Source organism: Gopherus flavomarginatus, chromosome 2 (assembly GCF_025201925.1).
Source record: "Gopherus flavomarginatus isolate rGopFla2 chromosome 2, rGopFla2.mat.asm, whole genome shotgun sequence".
NCBI lineage: Eukaryota > Metazoa > Chordata > Testudines > Testudinidae > Gopherus > Gopherus flavomarginatus.
In genome coordinates, this window is record NC_066618.1 from 279,428,884 (window position 1) to 279,448,306 (window position 19,423).

The window sequence follows — 19,423 nt, forward strand, 5'->3', positions numbered from 1 at the left end:
AAATTGTCTGTTTTTAAATTAAAGAAAATAGCTGTTCTCAAAAAAAAGCACATTTTGTTGATGAATAATTGATTTCATTCTCTGAGGCAGAAATGTAGCAACCTGTCTGCATAGTAACATTGTTAATTATTCTATTGTTAGTTAACTGTTCCCATTCTTAGTCAATTCCCCAGGAGCATAAAAACCTGTTAAAGTTTTAAGGCCCATACATTGCCAGAGTGATGTAAAGCCTTATAAATGACAGTAAGGGAATCATCTAGGAAGATCTATGCACTTTCTCCCTTTTTTCCTGTGCCAAAGTGGCATGATGAGGTTAGATTTTTACTTACCCACTTAAAAAAAACAAAACAAAACAAAACTGATTTTTGAGGGCAAGTAAAACATTTACCAAGCCAGTCAATAAAATGTCAGGACAATCAGAACCAAGCACTTCCCAAAGTACCCAGCTAGGTCCGGGACAATGATTAGCAAAACTGTATGACTCTCATGTGCGAAAGTCTGAGTAATTTAAAATGACATTCTACTTTCTTCCCCTCCGTTTGTTGTTCTGTAATGTAATTTAAATGAAAATCCAGGGTTATAACTTGAATGCAGAGTATTAGTTACCAAGTAGTTATAACTTAATTTTCATGTATTTAGGAAATGAATAGTTATTGTGACTTTTTTCTGTATTGTAGTTTAAATAACTTATCAAAACAATTGAAACTGGTATGATTATATTGCATTATTTTGACAAATAAAATTTGCAGAATTTTTAATTTTTTGGTGCAGAATCGCCCCAGGAGTTAGAGGAGGAAGAATCTCCACAAGGGGGATCCACTAAGATCTTCATTCAAACCCCCTCCTGCCCTGAGAGTCCCTTTCCAGAAGGGACAGAGGAAAATTAACTAGCCCAGTGTTTTGTCTTCACGCCCCTCCCTGCAAAAAAGTCTTGCACACTGATGAACATGGACATGGTGATCATTGGACACACTGGATACAAACCATGATTGTTACATTTTTTTTACCTTTCTGCACCACTTTTTCCAAAATGTTCATGAAGTTTTTCTGGGCGATTCCACTCAGCGATGTTAGCTGAGACTTTGCTATCAGCTCCAACAGCTGTGGATAAAAATAGAAGTTGCCAGCTAGAGTACAGAGATATTTTTCTAATCTTGACTTCTAGTCACATGACACAGCAAAAGAGTTCAGATACTTGTTTACTGCTGGAATAAAAGAGGGCAGGCAGAACCACAATGAAGACAGATCCAAGGGGAGAAAAGAGCCAAACAATTAAGCACACAGTGGAGGAAAACAGGTTGTTATTTAAACTACTTTCTTTAACCCGAAATGTTGCTTCATGGTTTAAAGGTGTAGGGAAGCCACAAATTACCATTCAGACTAACAGACAATGACAATTCATACTGAAAGAACAATGGTATGTCAGTGTCCTTCACTAGTACATAAACAAATAGTGTGATAAGAGAACAAGAAGCAGAGACTCGTTTCTGAGAGAATCTTATTTATAAGCATAATCCTACAATTTACATATAATAATAAAATTCACTCTTTTGTTATGTGTGTTTTATACTGGAGTTTTCATTAAGAGGAAAGATTGAGTCTTTTTTTTTTTTGGAAGACAAACCAAAGTTCCTTCATTTTTATTAAGTTATTATTAGATCTGAAAAAATGTAAATAATTTATTTCACTTTTCCCTATTTATGCTGTTTGGTTTACTTTCTAACTTGTCAATCGATACTGTCTCAGTTTCCCTTTTCATTAGGATGCACTCCTAGTCAATGTGACTTTTTGGTTCCCATGTACTCGTTCAGTGCTGCAGTGTTTGGGTTGCAATTACTGAAGATGTTCCTCTCCTTTTTTTAATTCAGTAGAAAAATAATTTTATAGGAAGCTTTTCTGTTAGCTTTAGGATTTGTAAAATTGTGGGCCAAAATGTTACTTGGCAGTAACCCTTTAAGCCTTTTAATGTATTTTATAAAATACACACTTTCTACATACCATTCCACTTGTTTAGATTCCTTTCTAAATTAGAACAGAATAAGAAAACCTTTATCTTACCATCAATCTACACATATTATCACAGGGCTAGCCTATTCATCCGTTATCATCAGCGATTATACTATCCCATTGCTGGGAAAAAGGATGAGTGCTGAGAAGTTGCAATTCCTTATGTCAAATAGCTAAGATGGTTACTGACAAGAGTTGGTAAGTCTTGAGTTGGATTGTTTGCCTAGCTATAAGAACAACAGGAATGTAGTCATAAAATTACTGGTACTTTGCCATAAACCATGAGCTCATAGGGGTATTATTGCAATCATTTGCCCATTTTACTCAGCTCTGTTACCAGCATGTGACTGTCACCTAGGAGCTGCAAAGTGCCCCGAGTGACTGGTCTCCTCTTCCATTTATCTTCCAGGCCAACTTTAAACGTCAACAGATGGCTTTCTGAGTTTACTTTCTATTAATATCTTAAACCTCACATGACTGGTATAAAGCAACAGGAAAGAAAAAAAAAGTCCTATACAGTCTCACATTTTTCATGAGGGCAGTCTGCCTTCTATCATGACACATCATTTGGGCGGCAGAGTGGGGAGAAAATATGCAAGAATAGTCTTGTGAGGTAATAGTTAGTACATATATTGTAACAAAATTCCATGGTGGCTCTCACCTAAACAGGAGGGTCTGGTGTATTACATGCTCTGAAGCATAAATTAATTAGCAAGATGTTGGAAATATTTTTAAATTTTCCCAAGATTTCTTAGAACAATGGATGTACAAACAAGAACATGTCCTTGCCCTAAAATAGCCTTAGTAATAATCTCCTAGTACTGAATTGTTTAACCTTGTGACCTTCAATTATCATGATCAACTTGCCAGACTCCATTTGTCCACACAGTAATGTGAGCACCCAGGTCAGCATCTTTGGATTTCTTTACATATATACAAATTATGTCCCCAGTTTGTAATGTTCTAGAACTCCCACATAGAACACTTTCCTCATTATATATAAGCAAAACTGTGCTGATATTCAAAAGTATGTTCAAAATCAGTCGTCTTTGCACAGGTGAAAAACACCATGTGGTGCAATACCATAAAAAAAAATTAAGAAATTGTGGCTGATTTTTCAAATTAAAATAAAAGTTAGATTCTTTGTGTTACCAACATTTTGTGCTTTGGTATATAGGAAATTAAATAACAAAATTAGGCAAACAAGATGAATTAGAGTCCATGCCTTTCATTATGTTTATCAAGAGTCAATTACATTTAGAAAGTAAATTAGCACAGCTATAGCGTACCACCTTTTCAGCAGCAAGTAAGTAAGTAAAGGATGAAATTCCATATGCATGCTATGTCGTGACTACTTCCTGGGTATTGCATTCCATAGCAAATTGCTATGCCAAGAATGAACAGCAAACACACAAAAAGACCCAAAGAAAACCAAACCCCAGATGTGTGAACAAAACAAATTTTCTTGTCCAGTATAATGACGTGGGTACCAGGGCAGTAATAAAGGTGTATGTAGGGTCTGCTCACGGTTACTCCAGACCCTACATATACCCTTATACACCGGTGTAATTCCTTCAGAGCCAATGGTGTTATTCCAGATTGGATAAACAAACAAAAAAAACCCACCTAAAATGTCTTTGAGTGATGCATTGTGCAAACTGAAAACCAAACAAAAAGACTAGAGCACTCTGAATAATGCCTGGTGGAATAAGGAGATATCAGACCAGCTAACATTTTGTAACTGTATATCTGGCTGTGTTAATTCCAGACCATGCTCCAGTAACACTGTTTGAAGACAGATGGTAGGAGGGAGTGCAGGGGAAAAGAGGTTAGTAAGGGCCTAATTCTTTGCGATGCTGAGTACCTGCAGCTCCCATTGATTTTAACTGGAGTTATGAGTGTTCAGCACCTCTGAAAAACAGGCTGTAAGGACCAAATCCTAAAAGACAACACTAAACACCTACAATTCCTATTGACTTCAGACTCCTAGTCAGAGGAGAGGGGGAAGAGAGGCTTGGTGACTCCCCCCATCCAATGTTTCCAGGAAGAGCCCTCTGGCCTCTTTGCCCCATTCTGATGCTTTTTACTTGAGGGGATTGTGGAGGGTAAAAGGAGTAAATGAGAAGTTGCAGGTAGCTCCACATCTCCTAATCTCCCTGGTTTAGGATTTTTTGAGTAGGTGGTAGAAGGGCAACTATCCTGTAGCAGCACAACAAGATACTTCAGGGTTTCTAGGCTATTAGGGGTGAAGAAAAAGTTACTCCAGCTCAATAACCCCTGAGCCCCAACCAGAAAGTCCCAGACTGGAGTGTTTAAAAGGGAGCAGGCCAGCTTGCTGCTGCCTCCTGAAGACCTTAAGAGTGGGAAGGCTACTCGATCTCCTTCCACAAACAGCAGTAAGGGATAAATGTGTGAGGGGCTGCAAGTGAAGAGACTTGTGGGTTGGGACTGGGAACAAAATGTGCTCCAAAAGGTGAAGCCAGGCAACTTTTGGTTTCAGTGAAAAAACAAACAAACAAACAGGGCTGCCCAGCACTAGTCAAACCTTACTTTGGGACTCCTATTAAAGCCATTATGGCATATGCCAGAGTACAGACCACAGCATCAGCAACTGACATGTGAGAACAGAATAGCTACTTTAGGAGCAGTTTTAGTTTCCTGTAGTGATGTATATGCCCTAGTGCCGTACTCTAAAACACTGCCTAGCTAGAGCTTAGCTAAACCTTTGCTGCTGAACTGCACAGGTAAGTGGACTGAACTCATTAAAAGCTCAGTTTTCATGAAGTACATATGCATTATGTGCAGGACCGGCACCAGGGTTTCTCGCGCCCTAGGCGCACGGCCATTTCGCTGCCCCCCGCACTGATCCCGCGGCTCCGGTGGAGCTGCCGCAGGCATTCCTGCGGAGGGTCCGTTGGTCCGTGGCTCCAGTGGAGCTGCTGCAGGCATGCCTGCGGGAGGTCCACCAGAGCCGCAGGAACAGCTGACCATCCGCAGGCATGACTGCGGCAGCTCCACTGGAGCCGCGGACCAACGGACCCTCCGCAAGCATGCCTGCGGCAGATCAACCGGAGCAGCCTGCCATCCCCTCAGCAAAATGCTGCCCCCTCAATAATCCTGGCGCCGTAGGCGATTGCCTAGGCTGCCTAAATGGTAGCGCTGACCCTGATTACGTGGTTCTTAAAGGTCAGCTTTCTGGAGTTAAAGAGGTGTGAAAATGTGTCAAACTAGAAAAGTCAGAGGGCCAGATCCTCAGCTGGCGTAAATCAATGGAGCTACACTGATTTCCCCCAGCTGAGGATATGGCTTTTAACATCCAAATGACAACAAATCTCCTAGACTCCCAGCACTTCTATTTGCTCTGTGGCTGAAGCCTCATATGCCAACTTTCAGCTTGAAGTGAATGTGATAGTGGATATGTCAGTGTCTGTACCATCAGTTATAATAATTTAAGTAACAGATGCTGCTATGTGGCATAAATCCAGGACTACCAATACTAAGTCTAACAGAAATTTAAAAATACATCAATTGAAGAGTGCACATTAGGCTAACAATGAGCTGTCCAGATCATACAATTATACTGATCTATACCCACGTACCTGAGGTCAGGATCAAGCCCTGAGCTTTTATGTACTGAAATACAGTGTTACAGTGACAGCTTGTCATCTCTTGCAAAATGCTGCTATGAAACTATCACATGGTAAATCCTTCTGAAGCAAGGAAAGTCTGCAAAATCTCACTGTCATCTGATAAGTGAACATTTCAGAAAATAGTCAACAGCTTTGGAGGCTGCTGTGTTGTTTAAAGGTCTCATCTCATTTTCCTTGTTTATATGGCATGTACTTTTGTGCATTTTCCATTTTTAATAGCACTGTAACGATGACCACATCAAGATTAAAACACTGGGCCCAAATTGTTCTCATTACTATGTAGACCCAACCAGCTGAAAATATGCAGGATTTACTCTGAGCCTAAATAATGTATAGCAAGGCACGGGTCATTTTAACGTGACACTTGCAAGAATTTGTTTCAGGCATTAATAGTAACACCTGTTGAATATTTTCAAAACCAGCTCCACCTCAATCTAACAAGTCGTTAATAATCTTGTAAAACCTTCAGACGTAGCAAATCAATGCACTGTTAGGTTTTTTAGTCCGGGAGTCTCCTAAATAACATGATTCTTCTTTTGTAACCTACTTATCTAATAAGATCCAGCAGCTGAAAGTAAGAAGACTTAAGCCTATTTTTTATGTTGACTCTTTTGCATAAAAATCATGCAAAGTAAGTATGGTAGAGGCAGTCCACGAGCATGTTGAACTGTTAGTATGAGAGCCCACTGAGCTATACAAAAATTGATACATTTTAGATAATTACAAAAATTGTGGACTAAAAGTTAGAGATACGATAGTAAAAATGTTTTAGGCCTATCACTGTTTGCCTCTCTATTCCTTCTCCAAGCTCATCTGTGGCTTTTCTCCCCTCTGCTTCCGAGCTCCAATCTGGAAATGCCACTACTTGGGAAGCACTTCCACATGCTACCATGGAATTAACCAGACCTCTGTAGTTCCATGGACATTTGGGGAAAAGGGTAGGAGGGGACATTAGCCTGCTGTTAGTCAAGGCACGTTCCAGGTAGTGTATGGCTCATTTGTGTGCTCCAGAAGTCCTCATCCTGGCTTGCAACAGACTGTATGGTGGATCTAAAGAGGAATCCATCTCCAGGAAGGGCCTTTCATTAGCAACTCCAGTGCACGTGGTATTTTATGAGCTATTATCCACCAGAGACTTGGCTCATGAAGGCTTTCATTGAAGAAACCAGTTTTACATTTGAACCATGGTCCCCACATTTAAGATTGGCAGATTAAAAAAACAAAACAAACCATCAGTCATCTTAAATCAGAAAGCTTCATACTTTGTTAAGATTACTGGCAAAAACTTCATAAAGCTCAGGTGGGAGGTAATTCAGACAAATGAGAGCATGCACTGATTTTAGTCTTGAATGTTTTACTTCCACTATGGAAATGCCACAGTTCATTTTACTTATCTCCTGGTCAAAGCTTTAAGCAGTCACAAATGTAAAACTTCTTGGGCCAAGCTGATTTCTGGTGCAACTCCATTAATGAATTTAGCCTAATGTTGGAAAGATGCTTTCCCACTGTTTTGGGCCTGACTCTCATTTACACTAAGGCCCCCTTTATGCCACTCTTGTAATGTGAAGAGGCATGAAAATGAGAGTCAGGCCCTTTTCTCTTTACCAAATGGTATCTCAGAGCATGTAGCATGTTCTTTGAAGCGCTGGAGACATTTCTAAACAGGAGGAACAACCATCCTTTAGGATTCTGTGTCTCGCGTATGGGACTTGATTTTCAGAACTGCTGAGCACTCACAATGACAACTCAAGTCAGCAAGAGCGGCAGGGGCTCAGCCCCTCTGAAAAATCAAGCTGAGGGTGCTTAGTGAATGGCTCACGAGTAGCTCTTCCTACTACGATTGCATCTGGGGCTTACCTTAATTAAAGGGTACAAAGCTGCATGGAATGTTAGATATACAGCATTAGACACCACCTGGAATACTCACTGCACCAGAGTTTTTCCACTTGCACGGAACCTTTAGAAGACAATATCTGAACTTTCAGTGATGAATCATAAGTGTGTAACTAGGGATGTGATGGGTAGCAGGAGCTGAGAAGCGATTCCCTTACTCCCCTGCCCAGCATCAATTATCAACCCAAGTGAAAGAGGGGGGCAGGGGAAAGACATCAGGTCAACCTCCCATCCTTATTCCAATCTAAATTTAAGAAGTTATTTGACTGTCCTTTCTTAAAATCTCAAGAGAGTATCATGCCCAACATCCAGGCAAAGAAGGCTTATGATTATGTTGGAGGAGTGCTCATAAAGTCTGCCATGAGTCTGGAAACTGCATTTGACCCGATTTGTGGTAGCTTGCACAACAGCTTAACTAGTTCCATAACTAGTATTTAAAAAGAACATACGTGGGTGAGGGTATTATAAAATTAATTAAAGAGGACAAAAAAATAAAAAGGGGCCTAAATTAAGTTTCATGCAATTAACAGTGACCCCACTGGGCAGCAAGAGGTTAACCGCATGGTGATTTGAGTAACAGAGACACCTCTACCCTACACTGAGAGGTTTTGATTGGACATTCGGGATGCCTGACCTACATCTGACTAGACAACAGGTGAGGGATCCAAGGCTAGCCTAATGAGTATCATCTTTTTGGCTGACTCTTTTATAACATTTGGCTCACTGGGGAACAGCAACATGCCAGCAAAAACTCTGCACCAGAATCTAAACCCTAAACAGCTGGTGCTCCCCCAATGATTAATGGCTGATGAAATGTGAAAAGGAACCATTTATAGACAACCTTGAATTTTTAACAGGTTTTCTAGCTCGGTGGGTCTCAAACTTTTGTACTGGTGACCCCTTTCACATAGCAAGCCTCTGAGCGCAACCCCTCTAATAAATTAAACACCCTTTTTAATATATTTAACACCATTATAAATGCTGGAGGCAAGTGAGGTTTGGGGTGGAGGTTGACAGCTCGCGACCCCCCTTGTAATGACGTCACGACCCCCTGAGTGGTCAGTTTAAGAACCCCTGTTCTAGCTGCTTTTTTGCCATTAAAAACTAGCTGATAGAATTCTCAGTCTCAATGAACATATTCTGAAATTACGGATCCATTTGTGGATAATGTGCACGTAAACACATTACTGCACACAGATTCCTGGAATAAAAATGACACACCTTGAATGCTGCGAATGTGAGATAAACTCTTGGTCTTCTGTGAAAACCCAGAGTAAGAGGACTTGGCATGGGGAACCTACACAGAAGCTTGGGGATAATTTATCCTTCAATCAAATAAGAGAGTATGCCAGGGCAACAGAACAGCTGGTCTGTTGAAGCTGCCATAACATATGGATCTGTAATAGCAGCTCTGCTTTCTCACAGAGTTTGTAGACAGAGGTTCCTTGAAGTTAGCCATGATCCTATACAACCCACTCTTAAACTTCTCCCATCCCATAGCGTGTCATCGCAGGTTTAGTGTACGTGGCATTCAGAGAGCTGTAACCTTCACCTGCATCTCAAACGCGCCATGAAGGGGAACCGTGGGCCCTCTGCAGTGCCCAGGATTTCATCTCATACTTTGTAGCATACACCAAAGATGGAGTTACATCAACCAGAACTTGAATTTAGCTTTCAGTAAGGGGCTGGATTGGCAACCCTGAAGCTCTCCAAGAGCAGACACAGCACAAGCATCAACATTACAAAGTTCGGCCACAGTTCCCTGCCAGAGTGCTTCAACCATGAGCTGAATGGACCATCTCCAGAAGCAAGTACATGGTCAGTTCCTGTGACTATTGCACACTCTGCTGAGACTGTCAAAAAAACTGCTACCTCATTTATCAGCTTGTGACATGGAGACCTGCTCATTAGGAACACAGCTGAGATGGCCATCTCACTTCAGAGAGGCCATTGAACAGATGGCAATAACTTTACTTTAAACAACAAACACTGCCTCCATCCCAGTCACATACAGACTTAACACCTAAGAAGTTTCAAAATAAACAGTTTGATCAGGAAATCTGGAGGAAGTGTAGACCTTGTTCCATGCCCCCACACTAGCCCTCATTTTCACTGGATCTGAAGGAAGGCTATGTGTGATCTATCTTGCCCATGCAGCAATTTCTAACAGATGGATCCTCTTTTCCATGCATCAGAAAATGCTTCATTAACTAGTTCTTGAAGCTTCCCTCCTGCACTCAAGGAGACCACAGCACAGTCCTGCAGATCTTTTCCAGTGCAGAATTTGTTCTCAGCTCAGTTAAGTTAAGCAACTGGTGTCTGCGCTAGAAGTTACAGAGAAGTAAGTTATGGCCTTATACTCACCCTTACAACATAGTTGAACCGTCTGGAGTCTAGGATAGCATTTGAGAAGTCAAGTCTGTTAAAAGCTTCTCCCAAGGTGCAGTAGCCATGACGCTGAGAGTGGAAAAGAACAAAGCTCGGTCATGTTTTGTTGTACAGTAATCTGAAGAGAGAGTCATGGGTATATGTGGTCCAGGCCAGCATAGCATCTTAACATACTTATGGGGGCTTGCTAGGGGACAAACTCATTGCTGGAGTAAGTGGGCGCATCTCCAATGACTTCAATGGAACTATGTCTATTTATGTCCCCAGAGAATGCAGCCCAATGGGAGTTATGACTGTTTCTAAGACGAGAACTCAGCCCTATCCATGACCTCAAAATAGCTCAATTTGATCTCTTTCAATAATTTCACAAGACAGGGAAAGTAACACACTCCTAGGGCTCAATATGAAGGGCCTATGTACAATGTGGTTTCTTACAGCTGCTTCTCTCCGTACACACACACAGCTGAACTGTGCTGCTGAACTGTAGTGCTTTTCTTGCTAGGACTTACCTGTGGGAACACCTGCAGTTGTGCCGCTGCTTAGTTTACCACTAGATTTTGGTAGAAGCAAGCAAACAACGTCATCTTTTTGTTTTAAATACGTACAGAGCTTAGCCCAATGTAGCCCTGATTGGGGCTTGTAGTCACTACTGCAATAATAATCATAGGACAGATCCTCAGGTGGTATAAATTAGCACAGCTCCATTTATTTCAACAGAGCTGTGCTGACTTGCACCACCTGAGGATTTGGCCCCATAAAAAATGCTGTTTGGACAAATGCTATGGGGGAAATAAAACAGTGGGTACTTACTTCTTTTGTGCTTCCCTTGTGGACATAAATCCATTTTTCTTGATGGAAATCTGTTGAGACAAAGACAGATCTTCTTCACTTGTTTTATATATACTAAAAACCTAACTTTGCGGAAAGACGAAGCCCAGTTCTACTCTCACAATAGTTCTATCATGGCACTACACCACCGACCCTTGTGGAGTTGCTTCCGATTTAAACCAGTGTAACACAGATCAGAATCAGACCATCAATGAATTGCTTTGTTTCCACATTCGTTTATCTAAGGCAACAGCCAGGATCCTAGAAAAGGTTTGTGTTTCAGTGACATAGTCCAAGACTGTAGATATTTAATCTATATGCTGTGAACATACTACAGCCCCTTGTTTTCTTTGCTCTCTGACAATAAGTGTGGCTGACAGCCAGAGTTTGTTATTATTGATTTCATTAATTACTCATTACCTCAGTTACAGAGTTTGGATTAACATGTCATAAGACACTAGACTAATAGTCACTACAGTGTTTATAACAGCGAGTGCTAGAGTTAGAATTATATAGGCAGTTCCATTAGAAACGGCTTTCATCACTTGCGTGATCCTTTCTAAAACAGAAAACAAAAATCTCATTTGGGCCTGAAACATTCCATGTTTTGTGGCAGGTCCCTTCCCAAAAGCTTCTCTTTCAGCCCTCTGAATAAGAGGAGTTATAAACACCTTTCCTCTCCTCCCTAGTGTGACACCACCGCCTTCCCCCCAAAACACACATCATGCTGTTGTATTGTTAACCCAACCTTGCAGAAAGACATCTCCAGGTATACAATAGCCGATCCAAGAGATAGGAACCCATGCAGCCCTCTCCCATCCCATTCACCTCACTGAGCTAGGACATTCAGTATATTACACAGTGGCCATTTATCAACTAACATTATTAGAGATGAAAAATTCCCCTACATCGCCCCACTCCCAGAAACACACACTTGATTTCCACAGAGAGGAAACTGAATGCCAAGACATATGGAAACAAAGGTTACACATGTGCACGAGTGCAGATCCTGAATCACTCCATTTAAGTCAGTGACTACGGTCATATCTGGACAAAGGCTGTCACAGTAACAACTTGTTCACACTGCACATTTAACTACAATCATATAAAGGACTAAAGTCTCACATCAGCTGTTGAAAAGATCCTGGAGGTTCCATACTGAGCCAATAATACAGTGAGAATCATAACCTATTTCACTTCCTCTCTGTATATGTTGACGTCTGTAGCCTTCACATGCATTAAATTTAGGTATCAATCCTGCAATCAGATCCACACACCCTTGTGTCTGTGCAGAATACCATGGATCCAGCCACATGAAGCCAATTATGCATATAACAGAGTTCAAACCGTCCTCTATTGAGAGCGAGTCTGAATCCTCGATTTCATTTTGCATGCATTTTGTGTAGCAGAGGTAGGATCAGAATTCACACTCAGGCTTGGAACCTCCATTAACATAAATGGGTTTTACGTGCATATCTGGAAAAGAGAATGAATTCAATCTGTTGTGCACAAGGAAGTCTATAGTAGGAAAAAAAATGGAACTGGTTCACTCGAATGTACCATAGGAAAAAATTACTCTCCCTCTGCCAAATACAAATGACAAAAATTTGAATACAACAAGTACAAACACTTGGAGAAGGGATTCATAACACAGGCATATATCTTCATATTAAAGTGTATCCAAGTTCTCTACTTAGCTCAAACATGGGTGCAGAGACTCTCAAGAGACTTCTGGAGGTGCTGCAGCACACACAAGTGTCTCATACACTTCCTATATAAATGTGTGTGTGTTTTTTATAACCATCCTCAAGCAACTTTGGTTTTAAAAGTCCCCCATTTGCTGTCTTACACTGGATCTTTGTCTTGTTATTCAGCAGGTCCTTCTTTCTCTTCTTGGCAGCAACATCATAGTTCATGCTGTTGAAGAGATTCTCCTTGTTGTAATCCTCCTTTTTGCAGTAACTGTGAATGACACAAGGCAGAGAGTCTGTTTATTCTGTGGTCCGGGGAATTTTTTAACTGTAAGAACTATATTTTACTTTTTCCACGTATCTGGTTCAAGGAACCCATGTTTGTTTGCTGTTAAACAGCTCACTCTAGTGCTGTTCTATAGAAAACTATAAGCAGTTTTAGAGTCCAATAATGAAGACCTTTTCTCATAAAACATTCAAATACCTCACACACCCAATTATTGTGCTAGATTATATACATAATTATAGTGAATAGGAGCACACCCAAAGCATGTTACACAATCAGCTTCATGACCTTGTAGTAGAGCACCCTTGTCCTTCCTTTTACCTCTGCCTGCTTGTCTGAGGTCATCAATTCCTATCATATGCTCTACCTAACTTAGATTGCAAGTCCTTCTGGCAGGGGTGTGCTAGGTTTTATAAAGCACAATGCACACCTATGCAGGCGTATAACCAGAGTGCTTGAAGAATTCACTATCTAGTTGTGAGTAAGAAGCTTTTTCTGCCAATTAGTGGAAGGGCTGGGGAGAAAACTAAGCTTTAATTAAAAAAAACAAACCATAACTTTTATGAATACAAAGATAACACAACCCTGACTCATGTTTCGGTGGCTGTCTTCCAGAGTCTGTAGACAAGTGGGTGATATGTATGAAGGGTTGGGATCTGTGGCCAGAGTATATTTTCCCCCTTCCTGCATTTGGAGAGGCTGTGCATTTCTTTTTGTTTGAATGTATAATATCTGGCAAAGGGACCTAGAGCTCTTTCTTTTCCCTTTTAAGAGTATAATCCCAAACTCACTGAAGTCAGTGGAAAAAGACTCACTGACTTTAAGAGCTTGATCCACAGCCCAGTGATGTTTGCCTAACTCTGAATTAAGTACTGCCAAGCTGCAGAGTGAAACTGAGAAGACTCTGGTCAGTTTCATTGCTGTTGTTCAGAAACCTGTGGAGAGCAGGGAAAGGCAGCAGATCCTCCTGCTGCTAGGGAGAGCTGTGAGCAGCAGCAGCAGTGGTGACACTGCACTGGTTCCGTTTATATAATGGGAGGATTGCGGGTGATGGGGAGAGTAGTAGAGACACACACATCCTGGTAGGAATCACGTGGCTACAGGACAGCCAGAGAAGCATCACATCAGAGGGCTCTGGGGTTGGAAATAGAAGTGAAAAAAAGAGCGTCCTCCTTTCTAGGAGCCTGGAGGAAGAAAGTAGAAGGAGATCTGTACCGGAGGGGCCTGGTTTGAAAGTCTGGTCCTGTGTTTTCAGTTTTATCATCACTGGCTTCAGTTACACTTATACGGGCCTGTAAAGTACCTGTTTCTTGCTTTCCTCTTTCAAGAGAGGGGCCAATCTCATTACATTCCTGGGGCTCAAAAAAATGCTCCAATCTACCGCTTTGTACACTGCACTGAGAGCTTCCTGTGTGTGTGCATATGTGTGCACATATGTGTGCACATAAGCAGTCCCTTTTGGTATGATGTTAAATAGTGAAGCTGTTTCCCTTCCTACTGAGCTCACCTTTAACCTTAGCTGGGCACTTGTGTGCTGTTTATTGTTCCAGTTTTTAAACAACATTTTTAAAATAGCTGATGCTAGATAAATAAAAAGGAAAAGCCCCACTAAAGACAGAATTTTTCTCCCACCTCTCTCTGCTGCAAAACAAAGTAACTCAAAGAGATCAGCTTGCTCAAAAACAAGTGTAGACAAAGGATATATAACTAACAAAAGACAGTGTATCACAGTAATGTATGGAAGGTTAGTTATCAGCTTTTCTGCAGTGGCACTGAGAGTGTGGGGCTGTGCAGACAAATTCCATGACACATCCTTGCTCTGACATTCTGAAGTCTGGTTCTTAGTCATCTGACTAAGACTGTACAGAGCTAATGACTCTGCTCCTGAGGCAGTGTCTTCCTATAGTAAGCACGAGGAGTGTTCTGGTCTGATGCATATAAGTGGGTCCATGAGACTGAGACTAGAGCTTGAGAGAATGAAGACCTCCCACAGAGCCTGGGGACATGGAGGTATTAATGGGGTATAAGGAGGGATAATTGGTGGCTCCCCACACATCTTCACTCTCTTCTGTACCCTTCTGTTCACTCTACTTGCTCCCCACAACCACTCTTATCCATATGGCCCTACAGCAGCACCTCTCTGGGAGCCTACCTCTATGTCCTCTGCTATCTAGCTTGCCTCCCTGGCTTCCTACCTCTGTAAGGAGTGGAGCTAGTGAGTCAGGGTGGCAGCATCGGAAAACGGAAACAGCTGACGGAACTTGCAGTTCCGCTGGGTATTACTGGTGCAGCTCAATTAGGATGTTCTGAGTTAGGGATATACTTCTCTAGGCAGTTGGTTTTAGAAGGTTAAAAGTGGTCTATGTCAGAGACGGAGACGGGTGTGTGTGAAGTTTGGATTCTGTGGTAACTGTGGTTTAACTAGAGGAACTAAAAGAAAAGTGAGAGAATGCGAGAATAAAATATCAAGAAGGGAGCACTTAAAGAAAATTCCTGCACAAAAGTCAAAACTTTACTAAAAACAAATTCCACAGAACATGTAATTGTCCTATGATGAATTACTGTGCCAGATTCAGAGATTAAATTCAAATAATTAAACTGTGAAAGAGAGGCATCTCAGTTCCAATTTAAAACTTAAATCTCAACAACCCTGACTGTGAATTTACTGATGATTCTGTAACCTGAAACCTATACTATACCATTACTGGCTGAGACCTCGTGCATGGGGCAGTTTTACAGCCATGCCAATCTACTTACTAAGCAGCAAAGAGTCCTGTGGCACCTTATAGACTAACAGACGTTTTGGAGCATGAGCTTTTGTGGGTGAATACCCACTTCGTCAGATGCATGTATTCACCCACGAAAGCTCATGCTCCAAAACGTCTGTTAGTCTATAAGGTGCCACATGACTCTTTGCTGCTTTTACAGATCCAGACTAACACAGCTACCCCTCTGATACTCTACTTACTAAGGGGTTCTTGCACCTTCCTGCCAAGCATCTGGTCTGGCCTGGTGTCAGAGACAGGATACTGGACTAGATGAATCTCAAAGAGGAACTGTTGCAAACTGGATCAGACCCTTTCTTTCCAAGTGAATTTAAGAACAGCGCCAATCTAATTATTTTGCAGTTAACAACAGTTATGTCTACCAATCCAGACATTCTTCCTATTTACATATCAAGCTGATAGGCTGGATTATAAACTTTCTTTTGAAAAGCTTGTTAAAAAAAAGTACAATGAAACCACCACTGCAAAGAGACAATGTTCCCTTTGCAATTTACAGCAAGATCATGTTTCCTTCAAGTTATCTTTAGTCGTTTCCATCACAACAGTGTGTGCGCATGCATTCTATTGTTTCATCTCCAGACCAGGTCATCAGCCTACACAATCCTCGCTCTGTGCTCCTTAAAAACAAGAATTGGTCTTGCAAGAAAGGTCTGCCCAATCCCTTGCTTCAAAACCAGTTGGTCATCACCCCACAGTAGCAACAAAGTCTTCCTGCCTACAACCTGTGCAACACTGTAAACAGCTTAACTGCCTGCCTTCCAATGTTTTCTTTGAATGCAGCGCAATCAAGCCACTCAGCCATGAAGAATATTATTTATGATCTGTGAAGGATTAATGGCTTCAGGGGTATCATATTTCTTAAGCTCAGGAACTGGGAAGCCTTAGGAAGTGTTTACTTCTGGAAAAATGGGGGAAGGGGGTAGCAGTTCCCTGGAAGTTCTCCAGGGGCAGTTTGGCAGTGGTTCAGAAGTTTTTCAGTGACACTTGTTAAGGGCACAATCCTGCACCACTGAAGTCAATGGTAGTTTTGACACAGTCCTCAATGAACCAAGATCAGGGCTTTTTTGTTGATGCTGCCATGTATATTTCTAAATCACAGCACATCAAAAAATGTGATCAACCCCACTCTCAGACATAAGTTACTGTTCACTCTCTCATAGGAAGGCAGAACCACACACACACTTAGGTGGGGCCAGTGAGAAGTGGAGTAGCTCTCTAGTGCCCATATACTTACTGGACCAAGTCCTGCAGCTGGTGAACACAAGCACCTCCCAATGGGAAGTGCACACATTTAAGTAGCTGGAGAATCAGGCCCACTGTGTTTAGCCAGAGTCAGAGTCTTACTAATCCCTCTCTTCAACAGAAGTTGCATCTTTGTTTACATGCTTATTTTACTGGAACACAGATACGTCAGCAGACCAGATGACTCACTGGGGCTCCACAGAATGGCACCACATAATCCAAAATTGGCTACAATAGAGGTCTTAAAATTCCAGGCCCAGGTCTATGCTGTCAAGGCGGTGAGGCTTTAAAGCCCTGGGATAAAATTTTCAGCCAGTAAATATCCTGGATCCAATTTCAGCCCTGACATGAGCAGGTACAATTCCAGTCAATGTGAATTACGTAAGCAGTGAATTTGGCTGTAGAGTATCAATCTTTCCTTTAAATCCACGGATGCCTGATTTAGTAGCTAAAGGAAAGGACCAAGACCCAAGCAGATCTTGGGTTCTAGAGTGGCATGAGCCACTGACTGACCACATGACCCTGCAAATGACATTGGACCTTGATTATTCAACTAGGAGAGGACCTCACGGACAGTGAGATGCTGTATATGAGCCAACCCTTCCAGGATAAATAAGCTCCAGATGTTTCAGTGCTTCACTATCCTTACATGCTTTTCCTTGATGTTATCGATGGTAACGGAGTTTAACTTCCCCACTCAGACAGACCACAAAAATCACTAGTGCCAAAGGCTGCAAACATCAGAAGCTAGGAAGATCATGAAGCATTAAAGTGGGGAGCCCAATGTCTCCCCCCCATTTAGAAGAAAAATGGCCATTAAACAGATTAAGAAGTGGGTAGAGATTCTAACCCTTCAATAGCTTTACATTTCTGGCTATAAAATAAACACATGTATCTTTACTTTTAGAGTTAAAAGTGACTAGACATCTTCATGCATCCGAGCATCTAATGAACAAAAAGCAGATCTCTGTTTAATGGCCCATGTTGAAGTATATGCCAAAGCAATAAACCAGGGGAGAGGGCCGTAACAAGTCTATTACAAAAAGCCAAAGAACCTGCACATTTTGTTTTATTTCAGTTTTTAAATATGGCATGCTCTGAAATGACAGAAGCCACTCAAATTAGTACAGGTTGTTTGTAACTCAATTGCTGTGGGACAAGTGCTCCAAATTGATCATATTCATAGCTGCCACAGTGCCTACTACAGAATAAAGGATTGTATAACTAATCCTCAGATTAAATAACTAGCCTTTTTTTGGAGAGCAGAGATAAAGGGGTGATGCCTTACAAACAAGAAGCAGAGGAGGGCTCCGGCAGTTCAAAGCTTCAAAAACAACCACATGTTCTGCTAGTTTTCCTTGTACAGTGCACTCATCCAAAAATATTTCAAAGACTCTAATAAATTGGAAGGCTGGCTCTCACAGTGAAGCCATCTTAGACCATCTGACAGCTCACTGCCAACTTTAACCAGACATAATGGAAGGCAGGCTTTTGCCCGACCCAGTTCCTATGCCTCAGCCAAATGTGGAGTAATTTAGATCCCCCTCTCCAGAGAGCTCTCCCTGCTAGCCAAAGGAGATGTTTAGCCTAAACTCACAACAAAAAACAACCAATCAACCACCCATCTGCAGTCTGGTTTTTCAAAACTCTCCAGCTCTGAGTGGGAACGTTGCAGTGAACTCAGAGGTTTGACAAGATAGGACTGACTTCAGCAGCTTTCTAAAAACAGCGCTGCTTATTCAACACACACATTTAAGTTTTACTGAAACTACAGTTAACACGCAGAAAATAATACAAAGCGGCAGGATGAGTTTTCGTCTAGGAATTTATTGACGTTTCGTCTCCCAAACCTTAGCCCGTTTGAAAAAAGCAGAACTCACACACACCACACATCTGGAGCGAGGAAGCTTTCGGACACATCGGGCCATTCCCTACCCATGCAGCCCAGCTGCTCCTTTCCCCCCTGCTTCTCTCCTTTTCAGTATGCCAGGGCTTTAGTTCTGGTAATGAGCTTCCTTCTCCTAATGACGCACACAAACAGAAACAAAGGCGCTGCACGCACGCACACAACGGGCAGCTTGGTACCTAGGGCAAAATAGGCTTAACAAACCCACAAACAATCGCTGTAGAGTGGGGCATCCCAATAATTGCAAAGACCGCATCCCCCCCCCAAAAAACCCCATCCACCATAATGCAATAACCCCCCCACACTCAACAGCAGCGTTTCCAACCCCCTCCTCCGCCGAGTGCAACATCTTTGTGCCACGCACCTGTTTATATCACTGACATAGCCGCTGTGTCTCTCCTCCAGGAACCTGGTCCAGCCATCCGCCGTCTTCACCCAGTTCTGCCCCGGGGACCTCCAGTCCTGCCCTAGAAAAGGCATCGCGGCGCGGGGAGCTCCGCCAAGGCGCTTTCCCGGTCCCTACGGAGCCTGGAAGGGGCGTGCCGGGGAGGGGGTCCCCAGCTGCGTGGCTAGGAATGGGGGGGGGGGGTTTGTACGACCGTCGCTCCGAGCTGTGTCCGTGTCCTGGCCGCGGCTGTATTTATCCGAGGGCTCTTTGTTGCCGGAAGAGCGGCGTTAGCCCGGCCCCTAGATCAGGGGGGAGACACGTGGCTTTGTTTATTGCTCGCGACTCTCTTCTTCGGCTC

At 42.2% G+C, this 19,423-nt stretch overlaps 1 protein-coding gene across 3 annotated transcripts in view; it reads right to left on the reverse strand.

Annotated features, from left to right (window-relative positions):
- The window catches only part of FBXO32 (F-box protein 32), a 34,623-nt gene extending 15,327 nt beyond the window's left edge, over positions 1-19,296 (reverse strand). The window contains exons 1-5 of one of the 3 annotated variants that reach the window (XM_050941155.1): positions 19,042-19,296; positions 12,616-12,728; positions 10,749-10,798; positions 9,915-10,007; positions 1,008-1,101 (exon numbers count right to left, since the gene is read on the reverse strand). In XM_050941155.1, coding sequence (XP_050797112.1) covers positions 1,008-1,101; positions 9,915-10,007; positions 10,749-10,798; positions 12,616-12,728; positions 19,042-19,157 — 466 coding nt within the window. In that variant the 5' untranslated portion in view covers positions 19,158-19,296. Of the gene's footprint in view, positions 1-1,007; positions 1,102-9,914; positions 10,008-10,748; positions 10,799-11,891; positions 12,243-12,615; positions 12,729-19,041 lie in introns of those variants that run through there. The other 2 variants (XM_050941154.1, XM_050941156.1) reach the window with 2 other exon arrangements.
- Positions 19,297-19,423: the final 127 nt, after the last annotated feature.